Source organism: Acromyrmex echinatior, chromosome 9, assembly GCF_024713525.1.
Source record: "Acromyrmex echinatior isolate Ae372 chromosome 9, ASM2471352v2, whole genome shotgun sequence".
Classification (NCBI taxonomy): Eukaryota; Metazoa; Arthropoda; class Insecta; order Hymenoptera; family Formicidae; genus Acromyrmex; species Acromyrmex echinatior.
Window position 1 is genome coordinate 9,341,819 of NC_141860.1, and position 17,898 is coordinate 9,359,716.

At 35.0% G+C, this 17,898-nt stretch overlaps 2 protein-coding genes and 1 long non-coding RNA gene across 8 annotated transcripts; 1 reads left to right on the forward strand and 2 right to left on the reverse strand.

The window, feature by feature from the left end:
* Positions 1 to 183: 183 nt before the first annotated feature.
* MBD-R2 (PHD finger protein MBD-R2) lies at positions 184 to 12,747 on the reverse strand. 4 transcript variants are annotated; one of them, XM_011068332.2, is made up of 17 exons: positions 11,985 to 12,747; positions 9,738 to 10,245; positions 9,436 to 9,570; positions 8,602 to 8,628; positions 7,759 to 7,859; positions 7,510 to 7,592; positions 6,719 to 7,124; positions 6,301 to 6,415; positions 5,931 to 6,214; positions 4,850 to 5,578; positions 4,608 to 4,739; positions 4,352 to 4,435; positions 3,862 to 4,147; positions 3,643 to 3,780; positions 3,185 to 3,573; positions 2,780 to 3,037; positions 184 to 2,535 (listed from the first exon to the last, which is right to left on the reverse strand). In XM_011068332.2, exons 1-17 carry the CDS (start codon positions 12,373 to 12,375, stop codon positions 2,411 to 2,413), a joined length of 4,191 nt encoding a protein of 1,396 aa, XP_011066634.2. In that variant the 5' UTR covers positions 12,376 to 12,747; the 3' UTR covers positions 184 to 2,410. The 4 variants fall into 4 exon arrangements, with proteins under 4 accessions (XP_011066634.2, XP_087265250.1, XP_087265248.1 ...); XM_087409124.1 differs by lacking the exon at positions 11,985 to 12,747 and adding an exon at positions 11,476 to 11,978; XM_087409122.1 differs by lacking the exon at positions 8,602 to 8,628 and having other exon boundaries at positions 11,985 to 12,514.
* Positions 12,748 to 13,078: 331 nt separating this feature from the next.
* On the reverse strand, positions 13,079 to 16,812 carry LOC105153462 (E3 ubiquitin-protein ligase MARCHF8). Of its 3 annotated transcripts, none has more exons than XM_011068326.2 (6): positions 16,293 to 16,812; positions 15,248 to 15,536; positions 14,497 to 14,588; positions 14,183 to 14,363; positions 13,809 to 14,074; positions 13,079 to 13,679 (listed from the first exon to the last, which is right to left on the reverse strand). In XM_011068326.2, the coding sequence occupies exons 2-6, from the start codon at positions 15,362 to 15,364 to the stop codon at positions 13,418 to 13,420; spliced, it is 918 nt and encodes a 305-aa protein (XP_011066628.1). In that variant the 5' UTR covers positions 15,365 to 15,536; positions 16,293 to 16,812; the 3' UTR covers positions 13,079 to 13,417. The 3 variants fall into 3 exon arrangements, with proteins under 3 accessions (XP_011066628.1, XP_011066632.1, XP_011066627.1); XM_011068330.2 differs by having other exon boundaries at positions 14,497 to 14,569; positions 16,289 to 16,812; XM_011068325.2 differs by having other exon boundaries at positions 16,289 to 16,812.
* Positions 14,588 to 15,430, forward strand: LOC147908601 (uncharacterized). Its single transcript, XR_015546061.1, has 2 exons — positions 14,588 to 14,721; positions 15,239 to 15,430. It is a non-coding gene; the product is annotated as an uncharacterized LOC147908601 (long non-coding RNA).
* Positions 16,813 to 17,898: the final 1,086 nt, after the last annotated feature.

The following is a 17,898-nucleotide window of genomic DNA, read 5'->3' on the forward strand; positions in this document are numbered from 1 at the left end:
TATTAGATCTGTTCTTTGTGGTTGTACTGTGCTGTACTTTCGCTCCTAAAATGAGACAGATATATAATTGACGATGCGAAAAAAAAGATGGAAAAGTGTTAAAAGATTACAAGGAACGAACTTGTAATGTCTGGTGAAACAGTAAAGATAATATTAAAAAGAGGTCTATCCGCAAAAAATCAATTTTACTTCAAAATCAAAATAGCAATATTTTATTCCAACATTTACATTGTTAATTTTATATAAATAGTACATATTATGTATATACATACACTATATATTGTATATATATATATATAAAACATAAAATATATATAACATATAATTATGTAGCATATATTTATGTAGCTTTAACCTTTTATCAATGTTTTAATTTTTAAAGAGAAATTGTAATTACAGAGTTTTTCACTAAAATTAAAATTACAAAGATATTGCGATATAGACTATATACATTTGTTTTTCTTTTTCATCTAGCAATGCATAAAATTTCATAAAATAATCTTGAAATAAATTTAACAATTTAAAAAAAGCATAGGATAAAATAATTATCAATTATCTATATAACATATTTAAAAATGTAGGACTATGTAAAATGTTCAAATATTAATGACAGACCATATGAATAATTCTTTGAACATGTACATATTAAAAAAAAAAGTTTGGACTATTCCAGGTAGCAAGCTACGTCATTTTGTCGTCATTTTGACGTCAGCTTGCTATCAAAGTATGTTACACTCGATATTAGGATGTACACAGAGACGTATACAAACTATACAATTTTAAAAATATCTTTTTACTTTTTTAATATTGTTACAAGTTTAAAATAAACGCAAAATCTAATAGATTTATTTAATAGTTAAAATAATTGAATTTTATTCCTACTGAGAAAACAATTATTTGCATTGGTGACACAAGTCGAAGAGAAATATCACTTATATATCTATATATTATACTTATATCTATTAGGGATGCACCGGATATTCGAAAAGTATTCCGGTATTCGGTATTATTCGGCACTTTCTTACTATCTGACCGGATAGTTGAATATCATTAGTATTTGGGAATATGTCCGACTGAAATTTTATCATTAAATTGTTGATTTTTTATTATATAAATGTTCTATAAATAAGTATGCACTAATAATGCTAGCGATGGGCATTATCTGTTACTGAATAACCATTATTGAGAAATAACTTCAATAAGTTATCAAATTTGAAAAATAAACATTATCAATCTTAAATGATTAATTTTAGATTTTATAAGTCAATAAAAGATAAATAGTAATGTTTAAGATCTTGCTATTTAATTTTTTTGCCAGAAGTGCTATCGCTGCTGCTGTATCAAGCTAAGGGTCTGAGCACAAGAATTGTTGTAACACTTAGAGACTTAAGTTGTAGACGTAAGTAACACACAAGCTTTAGCGTATGACGTACGATTTATTGCAGTCTCTTGGAGACACGACAATAAGTTGTACGTGAAAGCTTGTGCGTTACTTACGTCTACATTTAAGTCTAAGTAAGTGTTATGACAATTCTTGTGCTCAGATCCTAACATTACATGCGTCCATTTTTTGTCGTAAAACAAATTTTTCAAGCCTGTTGATTTTGGCTGTAAAACAAAGAAGTTCGAGATCCTCTGTTTTTTCAGTCAATTAACAAGCTTGAAAAATTCGTCGTACGATAAAAAACGAACGCATGTAATATTGACTTACATCAAATTAACATCTATCTTTTGCACAAAATTTAACATTTTATATTTATTTGTTTACACAAATATTTCAAATAGTTAAATATTTCAAAATAGATTTCTTAGATGAATTAAGTAATAAGAAATAATCCCAAAAATGTGACTACTGACTAGAGAGTATAGAATATTATAAAAAATAATCGTTTATATAATTGATAATTATTTAAAAATAATTGATTATTTTGAAGTAACAATAACTGTTATAATCGTTAATAAAAAAATAACCGTTTAGCCTATCTCTACTGTATATTGCTACAAAATTATAATGTTTTAATGTCTTAACCCTTAATAACTCGATTCACGAGATCGATCGCCGCTTTTTTGCCAGATTTTTTTCGTTTTAAGTGAAAACATGTCGAATAAGTCTATTTTTATTAAGATTTGAGAGGGAGGGTATTCTGTAAATAATTACCCAATTTTTTGTCCAGATTTTTTTTTAAAGAAGACATTGTCTCGGAATCTGGTCGGATATCCAATTTGGAAAGTTGCCTTCCCTGATATTCAACCGAATGTCTGATGTTACATTCTTTTCGGATATTCGATATCCGATAATTTTACAATGGTGCATCCCTAATATCTATTATATATCTATATACATATATATTACCTAGCTATCCTCTATATACATAAAAATACATTATGCTCTCAAGTTTGAGAACTGTCTTCAACATAATGCTGCCAATTTTCGGACTGTGTTCAAGTCACGAAGGAGCATCTGGACCGTCTGCTTAGTACGAGGTTGTACAAGCGGATCTGATACAAGTTCATCCGGGTCCATTGCCTCTAGAGCTGTGTATTAAAACATATGTATTAATACCAATTTAATCTTAAATCCCAAACAATAGGTGTAGTAAGTTTTAAACCATAAGATATCGGCTAATCACAGTTGAATATAAGGAAAATAATTGACTATAATATATTTTTTACAATTTAAGGCTCATTGCACCTACTGTTTCGGAACTAACATATTTTTTAAACAAATGCATGTGTCACATTTCTTTGTGTTATATATGTATTTTTTTTTATTACGTACCAAAAATTTGCGTTTCTATGGATGTTAATCTCGAATCAATGTGACATTGAAAATGCTCAATATGTTCTAACAATCGCATTCGGCATTCGGCTGGATCAATCGGTGCTTCGGGCTCTGGTATAAAAGGCTGCGGAAGTGCGGAGACTTCATTCTCGACGGTTATACTAGTTTCTTGTTGTACGTTGTCGATAATAAGCGATCCAGAATTGAGATTCTCAGGTACAGGATTAGCAATAATAGTTTTGTCAGCTAACAAATCTGCATAAAAATATCGTATAATATGTATAACGCAGTTGTATTTATTATCTTGTATGTTAAAAATTTAATTCTATCGGTAAAAAAATAGAAGGCTTATAATTTTTTTTCTATTTCGACTGCACTATACCTATTTCTATTTCACTGTACCTGCTTCTTCCGCTTTAATGTCTGACGTAGTAATGTCCTTTTCTTTTATGTCTGAATTACTACTCGTTAATGCGTCTAAAAGTATATGGCTGTCTTTCGAATTCAAGCCTTCCTTCTTGATAATCCTGGATTCATCAGAATGTGTGCTATCCTCTTCCAAAATTTTCATCAATTCCGAATCAGAAGCGATCGATTTTTCATCTTGATCATCCTTCGACAACTTGATATCAGTCTTTGTCTCGACACGTCGCGGAATTTCCGAACCTGTATTAGTAAAACTTGCCACTTTAGTTATTTCCATTACTGGTACTGGTTCCATATCTATTTTTGACATATCCATTTTTTCCCAATTCTTGGCCCAAAGATATAGTTTCGGATGATCTTTCTTTCTGTATAAATTTAAACAAATTAGTCACTATAACGCAAACATAATTTTTCCAAAAAAAGATATAACTTACTGTGCTACGTTGATTTTTACACGCAAACTATGAAGAAGTTGTTGGATTTGTAAAAGTGCAGCAACTAAGTCATAAGAACGCTTCAACATTGCAATCCTTTGATTGATCATATACTGATTTCGAGTTCGATTAGGTAAACTGCAAATAAAAAAAAATAAATAGATTATTATATATACATAATTATTGTACACAATCGAAGTACAAACATGAATAAACTACCTTGGCAATTTTCCTTCCTTAATCCAGTCCTGATCGTGAAAATATTTCTTAGAAGGCCGTTGTCGATGTGGATTTCGGCATATGTAACAAATATATTTTTCAGGAACATCCTTTTCCTTTTCAATGAAATTACAATGACCATGTTGCCAGCAGAGACAGAGATCGCACTGTATCATCAAACCGTCCTCTTCCATAAAACCACACGTGCAATTTATTATTTCTTCTCTTCGAAGCTGTTCTACTTTTACCAGTTCGCCATTGATCATCATCATCACTCCTTCACTTTCTATGATACGAAGTCAACACATTTATTTATGTAAAATTTACATAAAATTTTATAGACATGTGAGAGGTGTATATTAAGTACTAATGTGTATTTCTTGCGAGCATATAAAATAAAATGTAACAACGAAAATAAGATTGGCAATACATTAAATCATGAAACAAAGTCAATAAAAGATTAAAAAAAAAAAAAAAATAAACAATGTACCTTCTGCATCATTATTAATATCTGTTTTGATTGCATCCCCTTTTAGGGGATCAGCTTTATCAATGCGTGAATCATTTAGTTGACCTAAGAAACAACAGAAATAATACAATAGTAAATATTATACAACGTATTTCCTGCTTTAAAGAATCCCAAGTACATAGTTGCATTAAATTAAAGAAAAAAAGCATATCTAAAACAAAATAATTGTTTTCGTAACGTATGGCTTTGTAAAATATAGCAAAACGCTCACACTTACTATTCTGGCTATTTTCGTCGCTCTTTGAATCGGATTTTCTACGGCTATATCTATACATAAGTGCCGTAGGTCCTTCGACGTCCATAGCACTGTCGTCTAAATCACCGAAACTATCGGTAAGATCTGGCATACCTACTCAAAGGAATATTGAATGTTATGTAATCTTTTTTCATAAATAATTAATGAAATATAGAACTTGCCTTAAAAAGCAAAAATCTTGTAAAAATGTGGAAGTTTCTTACCATGTCGCTTCTTTGTTTTAACTGACAAATCCACATTATGTTCAGTAAGCCTTTTTTTCTGATTTTTTGCGCGCTCACCGTGCGTCATATCATCTAGAGGTTTTGTCCTATCGGTCCTTTGCACCTCCGATGCTGCGACTGGTCTTACAGGCAACAGAGTTTTAATGCCACCTTGCGCTTTTTCTTCTTTTACTTTCATGTCAAATAATGTACCAGGAGACAATGCACAGACATTCTCCCTTTTCTTTTCAATATCTTCATCTATCTCCGTACTGTGATTAGATATAGGTGACATTGTTTCAATTTTCATATCCTCCTTCTGCGAATCATTACACTTTGTTAATTGATCCATTTCCTCTTCTTCTGGCATCACTGGACCAGGTATTGACGGAGATGTTGGTTGCATAGTATTTAATGTTGATTGTAATAAAGTAGATGGCGATTTTTCAGGAAGAGATTTCTTTTTCGCAGATTTATTCATTTTCTCCATGAATGTCGGTTTTTTAGGAATTATATCTTCTATAGATTCCCCGATCGTTCTTGCATAAGCTAAATCTTCAACTTTTGGAGTAGAGCCCAGAAATTTGGAATATTCAGGATGATAATGTTTGATATGCATTTGCAGCAAATTTTCTTTCCGAAAATTTTTATTGCATCCTTCTTTGGGACATTTATAAGCACTGTCTTCCATTTCTACACGAAGTCCACCACGAAGTCCAATAAAAACAGCTATTTAAAAGAAAATTAATAAAAAAATTATATTATAAAATATTCAAAGATTTATATTATGTTTTATAAAACCACATCTACTTAATTTATATAATATAATTTATATAATTTATATAATTTATATAATCTTATTAATTTCAGCAATAAACAAGATAAAGAAAGATTAATTGTTTTTAAAAAAGAATACATAAGCTTATATTTGTTATACTTCGCTGAGTCTTAATTTTGCAAAAATACAATATCTATGAGTACTTACAATAGATCATCTCTGTTGAATTAGTAGAATGTAAAAAACATTGCAAAGATTAAAATGTGATGTGCATTAAAACGTAATATATTGCAAAAATCTTACCACCATCCGTAGATGTACTAGACATGGAGGTAACTGGTGTAGTGTCGATATTAGTCACCGTCGTAAGTAATGTATTCTCAGGTGTTTTTGTTTTAGGCAATAAGGTTTTGATCTTCTTTGGTGTAACTTCTGATGCAACTTCCTGTTTCACACGATGCAGGTGGTTTCGTTTTCTGCGATGTATACAGAAGTCGAATTTTTCGGGGTCAAAGTCGTACTGCCCTTGATTCTCCATGAATATTCTGATGTCATTTCTCGATCTGAACTTCTTCCCAGTCTGTTTACTTTTATAAAAAATTGTACACAAATTTTATTTCATATAAAAATTTCATTATTAATCATTGTGAATAAAATATATCTTTTATCTTACTGTATAAACAAGACGTCCCATTTTCCAGCAGATGAGCCAGCTTTTCTCTGTGTAAAGTGTTTTTCCCAACCAGGAGGCAATCTCTTGTCTGGTACTATTATAGATCGGCGAGGCCCTGAAATATTTTCCATATTTTAATTAGTAAAAAGACTATGAAATTATACTTATATCAAATTATTAATTAGGAGCATAAAAATCAAAGCTGGTTCTTTTTGTGAAATTAATTTCTTCTGTCATTATTATTATATAGTTAATTTACAAATGTTCAGATCTCTGATGGTTAGACCACTTTCAGTATGTCAGGTAAACAATGTACACATATAAAATTATTAATAAATAAATTTCCATGTTATATTAAAATATTATTATATCTTTACAGACTTAAAAATATTTTTAATGAAATTCCACTGTAACTCACCATCATTGCCATCTACAATATAAGATTCTGTTCCTTGTGGTTCTCCATCAATCCATTCAGGACCAACGTTTTCTTCAATTTGATCCGTTTCAACCTTGGGTACTTCTTTCTTGCTTTTCTTTGAATATGATTTGATTTTTGAGGGATTAGTTTCAAAACCTTTCAACAAATCTGTTCCTGGGTCATAACAAGGACCGTATTGGGTACCATCCATCTCGATCTTATTCTCTGAAGAGGTTTCTCCACTTTCCTTGACGACAGTCTCCTCCTTTTTTGGTGTTTTGTCAATATCTTGTTTCGTGCGTTTCCTTGAGTGAGTGTTAAACAACTCCATAACTATATGTTTCCTTTTCTTATCCCTTCTTTCTTGTTTACTGCCAATATATCCATCCAGTTCACTTAATTGCTTATGTAAAAAAAAAAATTATCTTAGAAATCATGTCAATAGAATATAACATAAGATTTATTTTTTTTTTTAGTTGGACTTTTTGAACAATTTATTATTTTCAGAAATTTTTTTCATTTTCATTCAAAAAAAAAACAGACTTAATACAAAAATCTTCTGAAAAATTATAAGAATCTCAATTAAAAAATTTCATCTGCAACACAGCTTGTTCCAAGTTTCTGCTGTAGAATCACTTTTGCATTCATACGACTTATTGAAGTAGTAGTTAAAAAATAAAATAAAATGATACAAGATTCACTATGGAAGTACTATTTGGTTTTACCAATTCAGGATTTCTTTGAATAACTGAAAAATAACAACATAACCTCAATCTAGAAATCTATACCTTTGAATTTCCAGCGATCTTGGTCATTTTCGACGACTTGACGATCTTTGCGTATCCATCGTCGAAAAGTACGTTATACCTGTCTGAGAAAAAAAGGATTTACTTAGGACCACCTCTAAGCCACATCGGGACAGAAAAAAATGTTAAGTATATCCACAGATTCGTCTCTGAATATAGCCAAACGTCAAATCTATGGGAACGCAATCTAGCCTCTCCGCTCGTGCGGCTAGGTTAGGTTAGGTGACTTACCATTCGTCAGGACCGCGCTCACTTTGGCTGGATATTTTTTGCCATCCGCCCACGTAGCAAGTATCCTTTCGCCCACCGAAAATTCTTTCATCTTCACTTCCCTGCGGGTGCGAAATTTTCGCATTATACACGCGTAACAGAAAACACGACGATCAACGATACAATACGCACACGAATTTTAGCAAAACGGAGGGAAAACTACAAATGAGGGTTGGAGAGGGGAGGCAGGAAAAATATGAGTCGCGTCGTTAGGGTTTCTCATTTTTTCCCCCTCTCCCCGAGAACTTGACTCCTAGAGGGCTAGAATGTCCATAGAATTCAATTGTTAGCCATTGGAGATTTGTCCGACTTTGAAAGTCTGGATTCAACGTTTTGATAGAAAATTGTTATAATACATTTGAAATGTGATAACGTAAGTATATCGATGAAAACGAGATATATAGTAATTATACAATGCTCGTACGTATCAGGCAATGCATGCGAGACACGATGCAATGCATAATTAGTATTACATTACATTACACAATGTAAAGAAAGTTTCCTCTTATCCTATGTTATCCGCAATGATAAGTCGATATTTTTATTTTTACTTTATATATTTTTGCTTGTGTAACATAAAGAAATCAAAGTCGATGTACACAGTGTAAAGTGAACATTTTATTTGTGTATTCCGTTGTTTGAGATATGTGGATAATGGGTCAATATTTACCATCCTTGCCAAATCAATATGAAGATTCTAAATAGTATTTAACTCTTGTTAATTGCAGCACATAAACAAGTAAAACAATAAACTATTATAGCTATCAAGTATTAGAACTATTCATTAACGCAATTTCAACTTACGGAGATGGCGGAATCCAAGCCTGTTCGCTTTAAGGAAAGACAAATGACAATAGCTTAAGATATAATCCTTTTAGACCTTTGGCTAATATGGAAGATTCTTATTTAATACTATCTTAAATATAATCTTTAAATGTCATGAACCAATAAGAAAGCTGCATTAGCGTCTTAAATATTACTTAAGATGGTCTTAAAATAAAAACAAACTATAAATACTGGCCAGAATCTATTCTTATTTCAAAATCATTTTAAGGGGATGCTAAAGTGACCAAATTATATTGTATAAAAATTTTCAAATTAATTAAACGGAATCATAAATCCTTTTACAGAATTAAAGTAGACGCAAAATTAGGAGTGTAGTGGACTTTACACTAAAATCGAAAAAAAGTAAAAACAACTTTTTTTTTAATTTAGTATAAAGTCCATTGTATCATCTCTCATTCAGTCAATTCGAGATTTTTATATGTTAATGTCGATAATTTGGTCACTCCAGCATTCCCTTAAGTAATATTTTAAGATGTTAATACTACTCTGTCGCCAGTATTAATAGTCTACTCTTACTTTGAGACTATTTTATGTAGCGATTTCAAATGCTAATATAGCTCTGTAATTGGCTTATGACATTTCAAGGCTATACTTAAAATTATTTTAAATATGTGAATTGACTATGAATACCAATCTGTGATTTAATTAAGTTATTAAATAATTTATGATATCTTAAGATAAGTTTAAATAAGAATCGACTTTGAGAAAAATATAGAAATGAATGAAATAATTTATACGAATCATCGATGCTGTTACGACACTTTCAGTGACAAAATTAGAGCACCAACTTACTTTTGTGGGGTTTGCAATACACGTAGTCTGGAACTGTCCATTGGTATCCATTCATCAAATCTCGAACTCCATTTGTCAAAGTGTATTAAAACTTCCCTCTCGTCCCAATCTGTTTCTACCACTTTTGCAGAATACCTGCGCATAAATATTAATCAATATATATTTATTTCATCAAAACTTTTAACATAATTTTTAATTTGTCTTGTCCATATAAAATTGCAAGTATTTTTTGTACTGCAATAATTTCTCGTGTCTTCTTCTAATAAACATTTTTTATTGAAATTGTACCCGATGATACTTGCCACTTATCATTAAAGTCTTTCGCTTCCAATTTGGCACCAGGAAAAAATTTCAAATCACCACGATTTAAAACCTTTGGTTTCAATTCTTCCGATTTGTCGAATTCCTTGTTGCCAGATAATTTTAATTCCTCCTTTGCTATTAGATCTTTGGCACTAGTCTTCATTTCCGTTTCTGGCTCGACGATACCAAGTTGCATCGCTACTGTATTCACTTTATTATCCGAATTTTTGCTCGGTTTATCCGTCTCGGATATTTTTCTTTCTTCTTTCGAATTTATCATTTTGTATTCATTATCTGTTACGTCCGAGTTATCAGGGAGATTTAAGGAGTCTGCTGACGACTCAGGTCTGGAATAACACGTTTCACCGCAACTGTCGGATTTAGGTGTTCTCGCCTCAGATAATAATGGTGAGGCAGAATGTTCCAAATTTAGTATTTCCGAATTGATCAGGTCCAAATCTTCTTGAGCGTACGATGTTGAAGACTTCACCGACATGATAACAGGATCTGAAAAGGAAATATAATTGTTCTTATCTTAATAAAAATATACAATCTTTATCCATGTGAAAAAAATCAATTAAAATAAAACAAAACCTGATAAAGTTATTTTAAGAAATTGTTCTTCCCAAGAAAAAAAGAACATTTTTTTATTTTCATAAAGATAAGCTAACGAGGCTGTACAAGATATCCCAAAGTATCGAAAGTTTCATCTCTTTTATAATAGGTTTGAAAAATTTTAAATAAATGGAGTTTTTTAAAAATATCGAAACGTCAATAATTTCTGGATTAGGAAGTTCATTTCCTGTGAACTAAATTTCAAATAGAAGAAATGAATAAGAAAATTGTATTATTTATTAAATGACGTTCCCTTCAAATTTCAATAATTTCCAGATTAGGAAGTTTGTTTCTCGAGAAATAAATTTCAAATAAAAGAAATAAAAACTTGTATTCTTTAGTGAATCTCAAGTGGAACTTCCTCCAAATTTTAATTTTTTTCTTTTGCTTAGGAAAAATAAATTTAAAGTCAAAGAATCTCATTGTGAAACATGTGATTTTTTTTAGATGTGTGTGTGTGTGTGTGTGTGAGTGTGTAATCAAATTTGCGATGTAAATGTTACAGTGAATTACAGTGAAAGCATAAAATTCAATAATTATATATTTTGAAATCCAATAATTGTACTAGTAAATATATACAAATATTTAAAGTACTAATAAGTCTAAAAAATAAAAATATATTTACTGTCATTAATAAATTTACGCTTATCAGCAAATGTATACACATAATAATGCACTATGTCATATCAATTGACATAAATTCTTGCAAAATTGCACATTTTATTGTATTAATAAACGATTTATTATTTGAATTGCATAAATAATTTAATATTTTCTCATTTAATTAAAATAAAGAAATAAGGATAAAATTTTTTTTTAATAGAAAACAAATGAATATTTTTATTACATTATTTAGCAAAATATAATCTTCGTTCATTGCACAACACAAGTGGACATCGCACTTTGAAGTGTGCTTCATTTTGTATCATTTGTAATGTTCCATTTAAAAACACCTGTTACATTAGAATAGCAAATGTATACATTTGTCAATGTATCGATTTGGCTTTTAACATTTTTGAATGATAACATTAGTAAGTACACGTAGCTTCCTAATGATCGACCATTGATTTCATGCTTTTATTATAAAACACTAAAAATGCTGTCGCGTTACATTGCGAGTACCGGCTTGGCGAGTTATCGCCGGTGAACATTCGAACGTCGCTGATTACTCGATTTCATTCTCACGCGAGCGTTCGTTAACGCTATCAGGCGACAATGACACACCGGTGTGTTGTTAGAAAAAACGGACTTTTTAGAATAGAGTACTACTGGCATGACGCCGGTGCGACGTGACACGTTCCCTCGGCGAACTCGAAGCTGGCGCTCCTCAGCGCTCCTATATGCATGAAACAGACTCCCGGGAAGGGACAGGACGAGGAGAGCCGAGAGGTGAGGGAAATTGGAAGAACAACACTGAACGGGGAAGGCACAAGATAAAACGAGGCGAGGGAGAGAGGAAGGAAAGAGCGCGCGCGCGCGCGCCAGAGAGTGAGTAAATGAGAGAGAGAGAGAGAGAGATAGAGAGAGAGAGACGAATGCGCGAAACGCAACTACGTTTGCACTTCGCTCTCGCGGCACTAGGCGAGCAGACGTCTCTCTTCCCTCGTCCGGTCTCGCCGCGTCACACGTACCGGGATGATCGTCATAGTCCGCGAAAATCGTGGGTATACTGCCCCGCTTGAGCAAGAGCTTGTGACCGCCCCGCGCGGTCTCGTAGTCGGCACGTTTAAAATGCCTATGGCAGACGACCTGGCCTGGCGTCGGCTTGAAATTCGTCTCGAAGCCGCCGCTGGCCAACCACCTGTCCCTTAGCGCGGTGTCCTTGGGGAACTTATGTAGCGGCAATCCTTTGGCGCGTGCCTCCCGCACGTCCGTCTTGCAGCTATCAACGCAGCATTTGCGCGCCATTCCCATCGCCCCCGCCGCCGCCGTCGCCGCTGCCGCCGCAGAAGTCGCCGCAGCCGCGGTTACGGCGGACGATACCCTCCTCTCGATATGCGAGCGCGGTATACGCCGCTTCATTTACACCGCCGGCCGCTACATAGCGGTTTACGCAGGAAACGTTCCGCAGCGCGGAAACCGCACGTACCCGGTTTCCGCGGTGCGGACACTTCACACTCGCGTTAGACAACACACTCTCTTGCACCGCTCCGCGTGGAACGCGGTGGAACGCGACCTTAACGCTTCGCGCGGGATGCCGTGAATCGCTCTTTCTTTTTCTCTCACACTCTCCTTTCTCCCTCACGCCGCTTATACGAGAGCAGCGATATATTCCGGTTGACTCCGGTACTTGTGCGGTCTGCTCCGCCGCTGAAAACGCCCGCGAGACGACCGTTCGACCAAACGTTTCGGCTACACGCACGACACTGATCAACCGATCGATACGGCAGCATCGAGCAGTCGGAATCTCCGATGTCGCCGTAGTCGCTGTCGCTGCGACCCACAGACTCAGTGGCGCTGGCGTCGTCGCAAGTGCGCCTGCGCACGTGTCAGGCCCGCGGAAAACTATCGCACGTGTACCCCTCTACAATACAAATAATAAAATATGGAGTATTTCTTTCTGGAGGCTCTCTGGAGCATCTCTTGCGACTCACGGTGAGTCTCACGCCATTGTTGCATCATGAATTGCTGATATTTCCAAGAGAATCGCGCGTCCATCTGTTCTTCATCGAATAAAGGAAACAGTTAATGTGGATTAATTAACTACAAAAAAAGGCTGAAAGGATCGTTTAAATATGGTAAAGTTTATTTAATAACATCACAGATACAATAATTATGTACATAAGAAAGCGCCAGCATTTTCGGGCTGTACACTTCCGTCTCTATCTCACTTGTCAACACTGTAAGCACTGAAGTACTAAGTTTCGGGAAATAAAGGTGCTGCGTATAAGGGCGGATATTTAACGACTTCGACAAGGATAATTCCGCTCCGAGTTACGAAATCGTATAGTTTAAAAATCATCACGCGTCCGGGACGCGCTTCATAATTCCGAACCGTGAAATTTGGCTAATCACCTTCCAAACGCACGGATTTTTTTTAACGACCGTTTCCGTCTCCGAAGTATTATAGATTGTCCTCGGACGAAGACAATTTGTCGAATACGTAAAGTTTCAGTTGAGCATCGTGCCTCTGCGGTGGCGCGGTAGAGTCGGGCTTCGCCATTTGCGAGGCACATGGAGGATCTATGGTACGGGGTAACAGAGTGCGGTTGAGCTCGGCCACCGAGGCAGTTGGGTCCTTCAAGGGTAGAGTAACTTCTCTTAAAGAGTCCGTAGGTGAGGAAGGAAGCACCACTTTCTCGGGAGCATTTTGAATAAATATCACCCTGGAATAGTTGGACGTAAAATAATTTAGGACGAATTTTTACTTCAGCGATATTGTAACGCTGCTGCAATATTACTGGAATGCTACCTACATATAAAAATGGAAGGAAGTGGAAAAATATGACACCTACCTATTAAATGCTCGCCACTTTCTGCATAATGTAATATACGCTTTGCATTGAATATACATAAAAACTAATCCGCCAGTAGAACCAATCACGACGACTATCAATTTGGTCCAGAAGGACCAGTCGACGAATCCGCGTCGGGCCTCCTCTACAGATCGTTCAACGAGTACATATAATGACCATGCCACGCAGAGCGCGGCCACAGCATGAAAAGCAACTGCGCACCATAATTTCCGCACTTCCAGCGCGGACATCTCGAGCTTCTCCCACTGCAAAGATATACCTCATTTATACTTATATCGTTAGACAAATTGTAGCATGACAGGTACTTTTAATTCTCGGAAGAAACTTTCCTATGATGAAACAAGTTTGCCTACCTCGCAAAACGGTTTTGTCTTAGCATGCATAATAAATGTGAATTTGCACAATTCGCAGGCGCGCGTGTCTGAAGCTTTTATCCATTGTTGAAGGCAAGCTTGATGCACGTAGCGTAGACTGCCACTGCAATAGCAAGGTGCTAACAAAGGGGCGCCTTCCTCACCCTCGCAATGGCAGATCCTATTTTACAAAATGCATGATTTTCTCACAATGAAATAAAGATTGTACACGTATATGTATATAGCTATAAATAGTACACTGTACAATCGTATATAGTAACGATAAGTACAGGATAGAACTACGGTCTATTTACCTGCAAATATCATGGTTGGTCGAAGATAATGTGTTCACGGATGAGTGGCAATCATCTGGTATAATAGTAACTACTGTACCATAAGCAAAATTCTGAAATGAGTATATTTCTGAGTCACGGGAAGAAGTTATTATCAAGATACTCTTTATCTTTCTATACAATTTATGTCAACGCATAAGTACTTCCCAGATAATATGTTATCGAGCTACATTAATAATTATCAAGGTGACAAAATTATAATATTTAAGAATATAAAATATCTCATTTCAAACTTTGCGCTTTATGTCTTTGTTTTCGCAATATTGCTTTTGTGCCTTTATTGATTCAATTTTTTTGGAACATAATATACAACGTGACTTCTACTAACTTTTTAAACTGCAGAATCTTTAGTCTATATTTTGAAAATAAAAAGCGAAATAAATTATCATTTGTCATAAAATAATGTATCTTTGTATTTAAGTCTTAAGTTAGAATTTTGTCAAAATATAGTTTGAAAATTGACTTGAAATTAATTGAAAAATATGATTTTATTTTTTGTTGCATTTTCAAAAAAATTTTTATTTCCAATCATATAAAATAATTCAAAATTACAGTTAAGTAGAATTAACGTTTCTGCATAAAGAAAAACTCTACACAAAGACTCTGCAATTTGCAGAAAAAAAGCACATAGTAAAAGATATTTCATATTTTCCACAAAGATTTAAAAGAGCTAAATAAAGTAATGCATATTAATTCTCAATAGAAGGATCACCTGTGGTATCCATTCTGATAAAGCTTCTCCACCAGCAGGACTTGTATTATTGGAAGGACCAATTGACAATGGTGGTTGCCAATCAGGCGGATTAACATTAATCTGATGAACCGGCATTACTCTCCAACCTCGCCAAATATAGTAATCACTGACAATAAAATTTGATTAAATGTATCTTGGATACATGGTTATTACGTTTTTTGGTATGTGTTTTGACACCAAAATTGTAGTATTATATTATTCGTATCTTTCAAGCATTATTCAGCCTTTAACATCAAATGTGTATAGCCTGAAATCAGATATACAAGTGTTACGTTTATAAACACATCTATAAATAACATACATAAAGTTATTTGGTACAAAACATTACATGCACACACACAACATACATCTATACATATATGCTATAAGCTACAGCTACATTTAAATGCAAATTCTTTACATAATTATATAACTATAATCTGTTTGCAGTGGCAATTTTTATCCACACATACACACACACACATACGTGCGCGCGCGCACACACACATCACATATACGTACGTACGCACACGCGCACATACATACATACATATATATGTTATGTATACATTTTACCAATATGCTGCCAAACGTATTCAATTTATAAATGTCTACTTAACGAATGAATAATTAACTTCAGATTAAAACGATCCGTTTAGCAAATATTCCGACAATAGTTTAACAGATAAACTCGACGAATAATCAGTTTGTCAACAACATATCCAATGACATTTAGCATAAGTTTAAATAAGACAGATTTTTTTCTTCTCGAGGAAATTTATGGTAATCGAGCATTGTTAAATCAAGTTGCTCCACGAACGAGGATCGGGGAAGCGACAAAGGTAACTGGCGTGCGTCGCGCTGCGTCGCAAATCGCGAAGTCTCTTCGTGTTTTGTCCGAGATCGAGCCGCATAAAAATGCTCGTCGATATCGCCCCGCACGAGGGATTTCAGCGGCGCACTGCAGGAGGAACAAGAAAAGAAGAAGGAAAACAAAGCGCACACCGATACATCACGTACATACACGCTCCTGCCCAGTCGTCCGTCGTGTGTTGTCCCTCGATCGGAGTCTTCTGTCGGCCAAGTGACGAGAATCTGCCGGGCCGGGCGGCGAAATTATTCACGGACCGTTTTAATATATTACGTCGCGATGACGGAGGAGAGAAATGGGCGAAAAACGAGCACGAGCCAGATTTTGACACTTCGCCCTGAGTCAATGACACGACAAACGGGAGGATGTGTCGCTCGGTGTGTCTCTCCCTGCAATTCCGCGTGTGCGCCCGCGCCCGCGTGCACGCGCGCGCGCGTCGGAGTGTGACAGCGAAGCCAAGCGAAGTTTAATCGCGTGCCTTGGCACGGCGGCTGGCATCTACGTAACACCGTCGCGAGTGTGAAAACGCGCTGACACTCGCCGCAATAACTCGCGAGACGACAACACTATGCGCCGTCCTCATCGCAATGCGCTACCCTTCCACCCCCGCACGGCAAAACAGACAACAGTCAAAAGACAGCTGCGCGTGAACGCCATGAACCCCGTCCGTCCGTCTGCTACGCCGCCATGACGTGCCGCGGCCTTGGACGCGCCCGGCCAATGGCCGGCCGCGTGAGCGCTGTCGGGTAACGTCTCGCCAATAATACCGCGCGATTTCGAATCCCGCTGCTAAGCTGCTATTCGCGGCTACTCAACACCGGCTGATTATCTTTATCGATAAATACACGAGAGTTCCTGCGATTATTCGCCATTATTCGCTGTCCAATCACGATAATGTCACGCTCCACATGTCGTTTATCTCAAATTAAGGAATATCTATTTATGAAATTTTCATATCTTCAGTTTTTTGAACCGCGCGCGAGCATGGGCGAATCTGCTTAATTTGCGCGAAGATATAGGAAAGAATTGAAAACGTAATCAATAATATAATAAGTCAAAGGATAATAATTCAAGAATAATAACAATTCGGAGAATACGAATTCAAAGATTTGCAGATAATCTAGAGTAAAAATTAAGCCTTTTCATTTCGCGCATTAAGCAAAGATAAAAATATACTCATCTCTACACATATACATAATATACACATATGTATATACATTAAATATGTGTGTATGTATATATATATATATATAAAATATATTGTATAATGTGCATTATATGATAATACATATTATAATATATTACATACAATACATTAATACATGTTGCTCTTAGATCGTAGAAGTATATAACATACATGCTTATGTATATATAGTATTTAGAACTATTTGTAAAAAATTTCATCAATCTTCTTGGTAACTGATTTGATTGCAATGTCAAATTGTTCCGAATTGTCTTTATATATGTGTAGAGTGTGTGTGTGTGTGTGTGTGTGTGTGTGTGTGTGTGTGTGTGTGTGTGTGTGTACGATGTATATAGCATAATTTTTTCCTCTGTATCGCGACTGTTATTCATTAAGTAGATATGTATTCGTTTTTTTTATAACAGATTTTGTTAATTATCACCTAGTAGAATGCGTAAAAGTCGAAAACTTATTTCCTTTTTGTTATGTCATTTATTAATTTTTATATTCATATTTCAAAATTATTCGATGCTGGTTCAATACTGTTTTAGTTGATCTAAAAAAAAAACGTGAAAT

Bases quoted from the DNA above. Each gene is read 5' to 3' on its own strand.
- MBD-R2 (XM_011068332.2), bottom strand. From the start codon at position 12,375: ATGAAGCGGCGTATACCGCGCTCGCATATCGAGAGGAGGGTATCGTCC. The intron at 6,416-6,718 runs GTGAGTTACAGT...AAAATATTTCAG, and splicing joins TATTGTAGATGGCAATGATG to GGCCTCGCCGATCTATAATA. The intron at 3,781-3,861 runs GTAGTTTATTCA...TTTTATTTGCAG, and splicing joins AAGGAAGGAAAATTGCCAAG to TTTACCTAATCGAACTCGAA.
- LOC105153462 (XM_011068326.2), bottom strand. From the start codon at position 15,364: ATGCCGGTTCATCAGATTAATGTTAATCCGCCTGATTGGCAACCACCA. The intron at 14,589-15,247 runs GTGATCCTTCTA...TACTCATTTCAG, and splicing joins TATCAGAATGGATACCACAG to AATTTTGCTTATGGTACAGT. The intron at 14,364-14,496 runs GTAAATAGACCG...TTTGTAAAATAG, and splicing joins ACCAACCATGATATTTGCAG to GATCTGCCATTGCGAGGGTG.